The 11,538-nt window shown below is 39.2% G+C and overlaps 1 protein-coding gene across 1 annotated transcript; it reads right to left on the bottom strand.

Moving 5' to 3' along the window:
• Positions 1–1,152: 1,152 nt before the first annotated feature.
• LOC115793922 (26S proteasome non-ATPase regulatory subunit 4-like) lies at positions 1,153–7,685 on the bottom strand. The gene is made up of 10 exons (XM_030749127.1): positions 7,558–7,685; positions 6,372–6,512; positions 6,176–6,290; positions 4,222–4,308; positions 3,491–3,559; positions 3,160–3,375; positions 2,853–2,961; positions 2,598–2,735; positions 1,710–1,765; positions 1,153–1,619 (listed from the first exon to the last, which is right to left on the bottom strand). Exons 1-10 carry the CDS (start codon positions 7,581–7,583, stop codon positions 1,446–1,448), a joined length of 1,131 nt encoding a protein of 376 aa, XP_030604987.1. The 5' UTR covers positions 7,584–7,685; the 3' UTR covers positions 1,153–1,445.
• Between the last annotated feature and the right edge of the window lie 3,853 nt (positions 7,686–11,538).

Raw genomic sequence — 11,538 nt, 5'->3', positions numbered from 1 at the left:
GAGGGCAGTCAATAGTATCAATTTCTTCTTCCTCCAGTAACTGCCTGCATACTCTCACCAGATGAGGCCGGGCATTGCTGAACGATGTTACAGGCAGCATAACATTCTCCACAGCTTCTCCAGACCCTTTCAGGTCTGTCACATGTGCTCAGGGTAAACCTGCTCTCAACTGTGTAAAGCATACAGTGTCCTTAGTGGACCTCCCATATCTGGTATTCTATGGCAAATGCCAGTTGGGCTCCATGGTGCCCAACAGTGAGCACAGGCCCCTATGGAGGGTGTCAGGCCCTCACACCACCCTCATGAAGTCTGTTTCTGATTGTTTAGTCAGAGATGTTCACTCCAGTGGCCTGCTAGACGTAATTTTGTAGGGCTCTGGCAGTGCTCATCCTGTTCCTCCTTACACAAATTCTCACACAGGCTCACCAGAATTAGATAACAGAAGATTGGAAAAACATTGCCTGGTCTGATGAGTCTTGATTTCTGCTTCAACATGCAGATGGCAGGGGCAGAACTTGGCATAAACATCATGAAGGCATGGCTCCATCCTGCCTTGTATCAGCAGTGAGCTGCTGGTGGTAGTGTAGTGATGTGGGCGTATTTTCTCTATGACCACAGTGCACCCATCTTCTGATGGCTCATTCCAGCAGGATACCACACCATGTCATAAAGCTCAAATCATCTCAAACTGGTTTCTGAACATGACATTAAAGTCACTGCACTCAAATGGCCTCCACAATCACCAGATCTCAATCCAACAGAGCACCATTGTGATATAATGGAACAGGAGATTCACATCATGACAAATCTGCAACAACTGTGTGATGCTATCATGTCAGTATGGAGCAAAATCTACGAGGAATGTTTCCAGCACCTTGTTGGGAATCTATGCCACAAAGAATTAAGGCAGACTTGAAGACAAATGGGGTCCAACCTGGTACTAGTAAACTGTACCAAAAAATTGACCAATTGACTACATAACATGTTATAGATGGTTTTGAGTGCTTGCGTCTAAGGTAAAAAAAAAAAATTACATTTTGAACATTTTGAACTGGAGCACTTGGTGCTGCAGTTAGATACTGCAATTATCAATGCAATATTTCTACTTCACAATGTAAAAAAAAAATGTAAATGTGGAAATGTAAAAAAGTGTAAAACTGTTAAATTCTGGAAATTTATTAAGGAAATCTGTCCATGTACCTTAGTTATAATACAAAACAAATTCTAAATTATGCACAAGTACTGGACAAAAGGGTTAACATCAGAACAGGATTAAAAAAAGAGAAAAAAAACAAAAAAGAAAAGGCAGATGTTTACAGTTTACACAACTATATTATAAACAAAAGATGAACCATTTCCTGTTCTGAGGAGAATAATGATGCTACGGTGAATAACACACGCAGTGCAACTCTCAGTTCCTTTATTTATAATGCTGTATATTACGCTCATTTCTTTTTCTCCTCGTCCTTCTTGTCCTTCTCGGGTTTAGACCCCGTCTGGGAAGCTAGAGAGCCCATTGCATTACGAATGGCCTCATTGTTGGGGTCGACCCCAGGAAGGTTTTCTAAGACACTCTGGAGGAACTCCGGATCCTGCATAACATCATAGTCCTCTTCATCCTGGACAGAGATTTAAAAAAAAAAAACGTAACTCAGGTTTTTTGAATGTGATGAAATCTTTGATTTCAAACTACAGAAGCTTATATTTACCTTAGCCTCACTTGAGTCCATGTCAGCACCTGTATCCATGTCCTCAGCACCAAAGTCTACAGGACAAATAAAAGAAGTGATGCCTGTGCACAACAAAAAGGGGCTAAAAGTAACTGTAGTCATTTTTTACCTGTAATTATCCAAATGCTTCAATAAAAAATAATTTTAAAAATGTGAAAGAAATTGGATAAAAATTAGAATTTACGCTTTTTCTAAGTAGCTAAAGTTAGACCCTACATGTGCTTCAACACTGCCTTCTGTGAATATCAGATATAACGTGAATATACACCAAAGACTAGCAACAACTGGAGTGGTTAATCACAAGTCAGATAAGTGAGTGTTTTCCAGTGGTAAATGGTAAATAGACTGGTTTTTATATAGTGCTTTTCTACTCTGAGCACTCAGTGCTTTATTTAACAAGCCTCATTCACATAAGCTTTTCTTTTTCTTTTTTTTTTTCCCACTCTTTGATAGCAAAGCTGCAAAAGCAACAAAGACTTTTTACCAAGCTTTACAGATCCAGACACGGAGCAGTCCATGATTTCCCACAAAAATTGTAAAAAAACTGTTTCACTGCTGGGGAGTTTATCTGAGACTACTGGGTGGACCCTGCTGTGTTAATACGCCCTTAGAATAAAGAAGCACTCGAGAATGTGCCTCTTTCGAGGTGAACTGTTGAACTTCCTTTGTAGTACAGGACCCTCATCATCTTTTTCCAAATATGCAGGTACACACCCACTCTGGATACAAGTTGATACAAATAATGCAAGTAAAATATTACAGAGCACTTATAAGTTATCCTCTAATCATTTCCTGACTGGTTGTAGTAAAAGCAAGAAAAGAAATAATGTAGGTGATAAATGCTCAAAAAAAAAAAAAAAAAAGAACCTGCTCCTGCTCCCTGCATGGACATCTGCAGAGCATAGGCAATCTGTTCATCCTCTGTCATGCGGCTAAAATCTGGTAGGGCAGGTGTGGCTGAGTCTGTATGCGAAACAGACATCTTTAACAGGGCATCCTCAGACTCTGAAGCAGACAAGAAAATATGCAGTGTGAAAACACTCAAATTGCCCGTCACTGAAGGAAAATGTGCAGAAATGTGCATTTATGAAGCCAACAGCAAGTTGGTGGACATTTTCTCACCATCTGTAGCTGGGGAGGCAATGCCAGCTTCAGCAGCTGATGCAACAGCGGCTCTGCGAGCTTCATCCTCCTGTCGTTGTCTCTGCTCCTCCATGGACACGCGGAGAGCCTAGACAGAAGAGTAGGAGACACATCAAAATTTACTTGCAAACTGCAAAGATTATTTTAGTCTTACAAACTGTGCAGAAAAAAACGGCAGACAATGCAATGGAGAAAATAAAATAGATCTTGTGGAGAATTTTTAGAGGCAAAAAGCTCTGACTATATTAAACTACACAAACAAAATATCTTTTCTGTGTTCACTCACCAAAGCCAGCTCTGGGTCTGCACTGGGATCTACTCCAAACTCAAAGTCACTGGCACCCAGACCCAACATGGCACCTCCCTCTCCAGCCAGGATGGGTGAGGACAACAGGGCGTCAGCAAGACTGGGGCCCGGAGGTACTGTCACCAGATGGGAACCTGCTCCCTCTTTGCCATTCAGCGTGTTGATGAAGGCTGTCAGCTTCTCTGTGTTCGTCGCCTGCAGGGCACAGCAGGAGTTAAGGAGTGCATGTGGGCCAGACAAATACAAAAAGATACTCAAAATGTCCGGGTGAGTCGGAGCGCCGAAGGATAAATAATAATTTAAAAAATACCTCCTCTCCAAAGTTAATGACATCTACATTGACTTTTTCTTTCTTCAGACGCTTTGCCATTTTGACCAACTACAAGAAGAGAGAAATACTTCAGTTAAAACAAACAACAAATCTTATCAGGAGCCTCATAGGCTTTGAAGTACACCAGTAATATCAGGCAGACAAATAGGCGTCTGTTTAAGGAAACAGCAACACTAAAGGAGTTTTTGAACCGGGTTAAGCTCCCAGTCCAAGATTTGAAGACTTTTTGTTCTTTACAGCAACAGAATCTTCCTCTGAGGGACATTTCCTATATAAACATTTCAACAGATGCCAAAACATTACACTAAAGTGTGTTTAACCTTTTACAAAATATGAAGAGTTTCCTTCATAAAATGATCCATGAAACATGTAGAGATTCTGTAAAAGTCTTTGGTGGAACTCCTTCTGTGTTTAAAACTGTATGTGGTTTAAACCCCTGTAAGATATTGATTATTGCTGTCAAGTTTGTCTGTTTTTCACAACCTCAGGAGAAGACACCGAGGTCCAATGAGTTTAGAGTGCACTCAGTTAATATGTAGTGAGTGCTTTTCAGATGCCACTATCATACTCAAGCAGCACATTTAGTCTAAAAACAGCTGAAGTCTCCTCACTAGTTAGCCTTACCAAGGTAGGAAAAAAGCAGCACTTTTTCAGGAATACATGACAACTAATAAGATGAAAAAAATGCTTTATGTAAGAGCTTGGCTTACTTCTTTTTCATTGTCACACACTGGGCTGCCAACAAACGCAATTATACGCATCTTGTGGTTTTTGCCCTGTCTGTGCTTCAGCGCCAACTACAGAGAGAAAGACATAACATTAGAAAGAGAGAGACCGTATAAATAACATAATGCATTCATGTGATATTCTGTGTGTATGTAAACATATAATCACTAATGACAGGATACCAGTTACTCTAGACTTTTTACCAATAACAATACAATCAATACCATTGATGACAGCTGCACGAACTTTGGGTGACACAACAAAATGTGTTTAAAAATGAAAAAGCTTTTGACTTTTCTGTGTTAATATATCCTTGTTTGTAACAACGGGTTTTTGTGATGATGCGATATGCCTCAGAATCCAGTCCAAATGCCTTAAGCACTGCAGACTTAACCTTAGAATAGTATCCACTATCAGCTGTGCTTAAAAGTAGAAAATGCTTTTTCAGCCTTACCAGTAAACCCACACTGCAAGAGCAGTGTCTTTTTTTTTTTTTAACTTGCACCACTGGCAGACTTGACTAAGGTTTTCACACAGCACACAGACAGCATCCACATCCTTCTCATTAAATTTAGGGAGGAAATTTAAGTTGCAAACTACATTAAAAGTGTCAGAAGGAACCTCAAGGGAAACTGTGGAAAAACCGACCCTCTTTCACAAGTCTGTAACACTTAGTTTGGATTTCAGCTTCTCGCGTTCTTGCTGTTACTTTTAGCCTTGAAGCTCTTGAGCTGGAGCCGAGTACACTCCTTATGCCCGTTCTTCTCGCTCATTTTCTCGCCTGTACTGCAGCAGGAGTTCTGTTTCCTGCTCAAAAGTTATTTCACCAAAATGAAATAACAGAGTAGAACTTACTCTTCCCTGCACTGTCGAACCCACAACTTCTTCCTCGATGGCCACATCTTCTCTTTTTGAAGCACCAGGGTCTGTTTGAGCTAAAATTTTTGCTGCACTAACTGGCTTTTAAAGCAGTTAGCGTAGCTTACTTGCAGCCCTGCTTAGGAACATTTACTTCAAAATGTTCTGCAATTCTCAATCACTGATCTCTTGTACAATTATCCAGCAGCTCCTAGCTTAGACAACAAAATCTGTTATTGTAGCCATTATTTCAACAGGAGCAACCACACCAACTCATAACTAGATAACAAAAGAGGTCACCAGCACTGACACCAAAACAACTTGTTGCTACTGGCTACTCCACCACAAAAGCGGCCAAACAAACTAGGCTTTATTAAACAATAAGACTAAACTCGAACATTTACCCTAAAGGACTAACAGAAGGGTCATCAGAGTTTTTTTTTTTTTCTTTCAAAATAATTTTGACCAAGTCACTGTTCTGGCGGTTCTCAATGTCATTCAGTGGCCTCTTATCCCATGATTCTGACACTACTGTCTTGGACTACAGCTACTCATTATCTTTGTCCTGCTCACTGAGGCTGCAGAGAGCAACAACAACACCACCATCAGATCATGAGCTATCAGATCACTCCATATTGATGACACAGCTGACTACAATCGATTTCATTTAAAAAGCACTGGGTCACACCCCCCCACACCTATCAGCTTTAGTCCAGATGGTTAAGTTGAAGTCCATTTACTGCACCAGATTTACTGGCGAGACACTGGAAGATACTCTCTCTCGTATAGTAGAACATGCTTTGTGATTAATTTGTCATACAGCACTTGTATGACTATTTGTAGTGGAGCACTGTATACATGTAGTATTTTAATAATTTAATAACACACTGGGTCACACACACCCCAACCTGTCAACAAAAAATAGAATCTAACTCTGCGGGAAGCACTAATGATTCATCCATGTGTCTTTAAAAAAAAAAAAAAACTGCATTACTACATTCAAATCTTTTCCATCCCTCTATTGGGTGTCCTGCAAGAGGAGCAGGATAACATATGTTTGATGATAAAAATCAAACTCACATGTGCCACCCTGATACCGGTGCAGAAGCTAATATTTCCACAAGGCTGCACAGCATGCAGCTTAGACAGTATCCTCCCCGTATCTGGAGTCAGTGTGGTCAGCACCTCACAGTTGCTGCAGAGGGGATCATGACACTAGGTGTTATCATATTATCACATCTTAAACCTCAGTACACTGAAGCACATCGCCGCATACTTTGCCATGGAGATGAGGCCCACGTTGTTTTCAGGGTTGCTGCGGGTCTTTGAGTGACAAACGATGTTAACAGCATCCTGCTGAGCCTGCAGCCGAGTGGGCAGAAAGTCGCCATTCCTCATGTACTCGCTGTTGTCCACACTAAGAAAATTTAAAGTAGATTATTTAAAAGATCACATTTTAAATGCATTTAAAAAAACACATATTCTATTAAGAAATATATATATATATATATAAAGTGATGATATTGGTAAAATAAAAATAAATATTACTTTTGAAAAGAGGCCAAAAACGATAATATCAGGACTTTTCCTGCACAAATGGGTCTTTAAGGGTTAATTATGCACGTAAACAAGTCCAAAAGTCAAATTTCTTTTGTATGCAGGAAAAAACCCCTTTATGTATAATGAGTATACGCTATTGAGCTGTTAGATAATAAATGAAAAGTGGCAGAATTGCTGCAAAAACAGTTCTGATTAATGTAAATGCAAATGCAATTTTTTATTTTTTTTTAGGTAGCTGCTTGGACAAATCAGGCACTATAAACATGGGCTTTGGTAAAATGGGTTTTTACCCACTGGCTGTATTTAATCAATAAAATTATATTTAGATTTGAAAACCTATTGTTGTCTGACAGAATGCGTTTCAGTTAAGATAACGTCTTGAAGAAAAAAAACCATCTTAAACCCAAAAGAGAACCATGAACGCAAAATTAAGGTTATTAAAGATAAGATACTGTTATATAAAGGTCGTATGTTTTCACAATGACAGCAGTTTTTTTTTTTTTTTTGTTAGCTGGCTAATGCTAACACGTCAAACTGCTTTTACTTTAGCGCCAGAAGAAAAAAAAAAAAAAAAAATCACAGCTATATTAAATACACGGTAGGTAGAAACGATATGACTCAAATTACAAATGTACAAGTTTTAACGTGACCACATCCTAGCAAAAGAGCTGCAGGTCAGCTAACGACGATCGCTGTGAGCTGCCGGCTAACGTCGAATTGTGGAGTGACTCAGGGAATAGACGGAGCTCATTAAATCCAAAACAAAGCATGAAAAACATGTCCAAACAATTATTACAAACAACGCCGAAATCAAACACACCCCACTTTTTATGTCAAGGGTTCATTTAAACAAATATATCATGCAAAAAGTGTTCCTTTTGAACATATTTCAAATTCCTTACCAGACCATAGTACTTTCAAGCACCATCTTGGCGTCTGCAGTTTACTACGTCATCGTGGTGGTTTGTGGGTAATGAAGTTAAATGTACATTTCACCTCCATAAAGGCAAAACTTTCATTTAATAAATCAATGCAGACAGAAATTCTGAGATGTTGGCTCAAAATTTCGACTGACTCAAACTTCGGAGTCAGTCAAAATTTTTACTTAAAGGTGGTGGAAACGAGCTTCCATACATATGTGTCCATAAAAAATACAATTTCAAAACACACACACACACACACAGATGCTGACGAAATAACACTCCCATTACTTTCTTTTTTCCATCTGGAAAAAAGTTCAAATTCCAATGTAAAGAAAGCAGGTTAGCTAATGTTTGCCTCACAAAGGAAAGCATGTCAAAAACAGTCCAGACTAAACAGCCCCATCTCAGCAGTAAAATTAACAAATAAATGTTTATCTGGAGCCCCACCCCTTCCAAAAATACATTCTTCAGTTGATCATTAATTGCATCTGCATCCCTTAGTGCATTAGCTTATAAAGTGCTGGAGCAGTGATCTGGAATTGCTGACTGTTATAAACTGCTATAAGTAGAAGTAAAACAAATTAAATGAAAATGAAACAATTAAAATGTTGAGACTCAGACAACTGCATATAATGCATTTGCGAAATCTGCAATTAGAAATAATGCTAACAACGGCTTTACATTTCTTTTTTCTTCGTGCTTATTTCTTGACATATAGTCAACAGCTTGTAGTGCTGTCCAACACATACATCAAATGCCCCCATTATTTTATTTTTACAGTTTGAAAAGTATCCAAAGTCCAGTGTAAAGAAAGCAGGTCAACCACTGTTTGCCTCACAAATAAAAGCAGGTCATACATCTCAAATTGGGGGCCAAATCATCCAGAAGCATCCAGAGGCAGAAGCATTCACAACCAGGATACAAGGTAAGAGATACTCTATAAACAGATATTTGCATTTTTCTGTGTAAAACCTGAAGCTTGAAACCTTGACATTATTCAGCTGACAGTGACTGTACAACCATGAAACAGTGTCACAAGAATTTGCTGTTTTCATTGATATGAGTATGGGATGGGTGTCATACATAGTGTGTGGAAACTACCAAAACTAGTTACTTGCCCTACAAAGGGTTAAATGATACATTACAGCTCGGGTATTTTGTTTTGTTTATCCCCCCTCTCAAACCACATTCTTAAGACTTCATCTTCACTTGTGCAGATCTGTCAGGCAGTCTTCATCTTCCCAAAAGGAACCAACACAGACACTGACTTCCTGTCTGAGGTTCCTGATCAGGCAGTGTAAACAGAAAGCTTCTTCATTTCAATGTTTCAAAAAGCATTTTTCCCAGTTATTAACATCTGGAACACCTGTTCACATTCCTCACAGATCTCAGCAGGAGCTACGTGCTCTGTCGCTGTCATCGGCTTCAAACACCTGAACTCTGTATGCACCACCTGAAGCTCCGATAGTGGGTCACGTCCCCTGTGGATGGATGGAAACCCAGACCATATAGAGATTCATCCACTACAGGGAGCCACTCAAGGGAGCATCTAGCACCACCCTGGTGGGCAGTTTGACACCAGTCTTTTGTTGGTACGACTTCTAATGTCCACACGTGGGACTACATTCTCTCCGGCTCCTGAGATCAAACACTACGTGGGTAACGGCAACTTCACCCCAGGAAACATGTTTAACTGGAGAAGCCTTGAATGTGAAACCAAAGGGCAGATTTTTGAGCAGGATGAGCAAGAAGTGATGTAACAATGTGCAAAACAGGAAATCAATCATTTTATTTACTGCAGCATTTACTCATTCACTGCAACACTCAGACATAAAATGACCAAAACCAAGACTTACAAAATGTGTTTATTCATTCAAAATCAGACATGAAAACATCAACCACCACCACATAACTGAAACATGGCCGGAGGGACAGGCAGCACATATCGCATGAGAAGGCATTTCCGTGACTGGTATGTACATATACACATTTTGTACACAGTAAAAATATAGTAATCGAAGCATATAGGACAACCAGCAACGGCGGCTCACGAGCCATGTGAAACATTCATGTAGAAAAAGCATGGAGAAAATCATCATGGAGAGAATATATTTATGGTATCACAATCCAAACATGAAATATAAAAAGTGAAATTGTCAAACAGTCTCCCTTTATAGGCAACGCATGCTATAAAGTTTCAGACATCCTTCTGTCAGTATACAGTTCACTTACAATCATCTAAAAAGGTACATAATACATCACTTCAACCTACAGCAATCAGTCATATTAATAAATATACTTTTAGAGCAGAAAAGTGGCAGATTGTGGTTCATATTGCATTACTTCAAATTCATTGTAGTGTCTACTACTGAGTGTACTGCGCTTGAAGCACCAAAGGATGTTTTTCTTTTTCTCATGGTGTAGTATATTACTACAGCAGACCTGGTATGCATCCAGCAATTAAGCAGTCCCATCAATTTAAAGAAGTCATCGCATAAAAGCATCAAAATCCAGCTGTCACATAATATAACGCGGGCTCGTTCTGATCTGGAGATACTGTCAGAGTGTTTGCTTTGCTGGCTGTGGTGTACAATTTTGAATTTTTCCGTTTCATAGTTTGCATTATTTGCCATCTCAGCAAACTAACTCATTTCATGTGCAACTAAAAGGTCCTGAACGCTACCACAAATGTAGTAAACCGAACTTGAATTTCACAGGAATGTGGAGTTAAATCTTGAAATGTCTCAGGGATGCAGAGTGAACAAAGAAACGATTGAAAAACAAATGTTAACAGGGTCTGATTTTACATCAGATAAAAAAAAAACAAAAACATTTACTGGACATGAAATGATTCAGGAGAAAAACAAAAAACAGAACATCCAGATTAATAATAAATCCTTAAAACACAGGTCAGCCCAGTGTTATTAACATACAGAAACCATCAGCTCACACAGTAATCAAAGTCCTCCATGTTAACTGCACTAGCAAATCTTCAGTCTGCTCTGCTCTTCTCTTCTCTTTGGTGCCACGACTTGCTTAGAATACAAAAGACTCTTAGATCCTCAACTGTGCATTGATGAACAGGAATCATTTTCCTTATTTCCTCTATTCACAGCTCACATTCCCCCCCTCCCTCTCTGCTGCATAGACCACATGTGCTTAATATCAAACATAAATAATGATTCCTTAAATGAGATGATTTCTTGAGTTTTGCTTCAGTCACTTGGTAGTGATTTCAGTATCATTAAAAAAAACAAAACAAAAAACAAACAAACAAAAAAAAAACCCCAACACAACCATACACACTTTCCGTGAGCCACCTCAGTAGAATAAACAAAGCCACATAAAAGCTGAGCAACACTTCATAAAAACACACATCACTTTTTGTTATGAATATTGGTCTGAGTGGATGTGGGAGTGGGTGTCATTTCTGTAACCAGCAGAAATGAGGAGACAGGCATCCTTCTTGTATGATGTGACAGGGAGTGATGTTATTGGCTGAGCTGAAGAACCCATCATAACCAAAAAAGGTGACTGTACTAGAGTTTGCATTAAAATATGAAAGTCTAAAAAGTGACTGCCTGGTTGGGGTCAGAGGTACAAATGGCAGTTTGAGGACTTCAGCTGTAGTGATAAGGCAGGTTTCTGCGTAACCAGAGCGCTCACCTGTAAAAACGTTTCCATCGCATGTTAAGGGGCAAACACGGAAAGGCACAGAGATGACAGACAGCAACTTTAAATAAAAACTGAACAGCATCTACTGACCAGCAATGCTGTTACATTTATACTTCAGCACATATGGCCACATCAGAGGGGTTGATTTTCAGGGTTATATAAATGTGGTCTGCCATGTTAATAAGACACTTTTTTTTTCTTTTTTCTTTTCAACGTAAGAAAAACACTACAACATACATTCAGCAGTGGGAAGATCTATGTGGCACCACTGTGGCTTTCAGAAGA

Source organism: Archocentrus centrarchus, chromosome 16, assembly GCF_007364275.1.
Source record: "Archocentrus centrarchus isolate MPI-CPG fArcCen1 chromosome 16, fArcCen1, whole genome shotgun sequence".
NCBI lineage: Eukaryota > Metazoa > Chordata > Actinopteri > Cichliformes > Cichlidae > Archocentrus > Archocentrus centrarchus.
This window is presented reverse-complemented; position numbering and strand designations above follow the sequence as displayed.

What these genes read in the sequence shown, in the direction of transcription:
- LOC115793922 (XM_030749127.1), bottom strand. Translation starts at nt 7,583, where the DNA reads ATGGTGCTTGAAAGTACTATGGTCTG. An exon ending in GGCCTCATCTCCATGGCAAA is followed by an intron (nt 6,291 to 6,371) that starts GTATGCGGCGAT and finishes TCCCCTCTGCAG; the next exon opens with CAACTGTGAGGTGCTGACCA. An exon ending in TGTGTGACAATGAAAAAGAA is followed by an intron (nt 3,560 to 4,221) that starts GTAAGCCAAGCT and finishes CTCTTCTTGTAG; the next exon opens with TTGGTCAAAATGGCAAAGCG.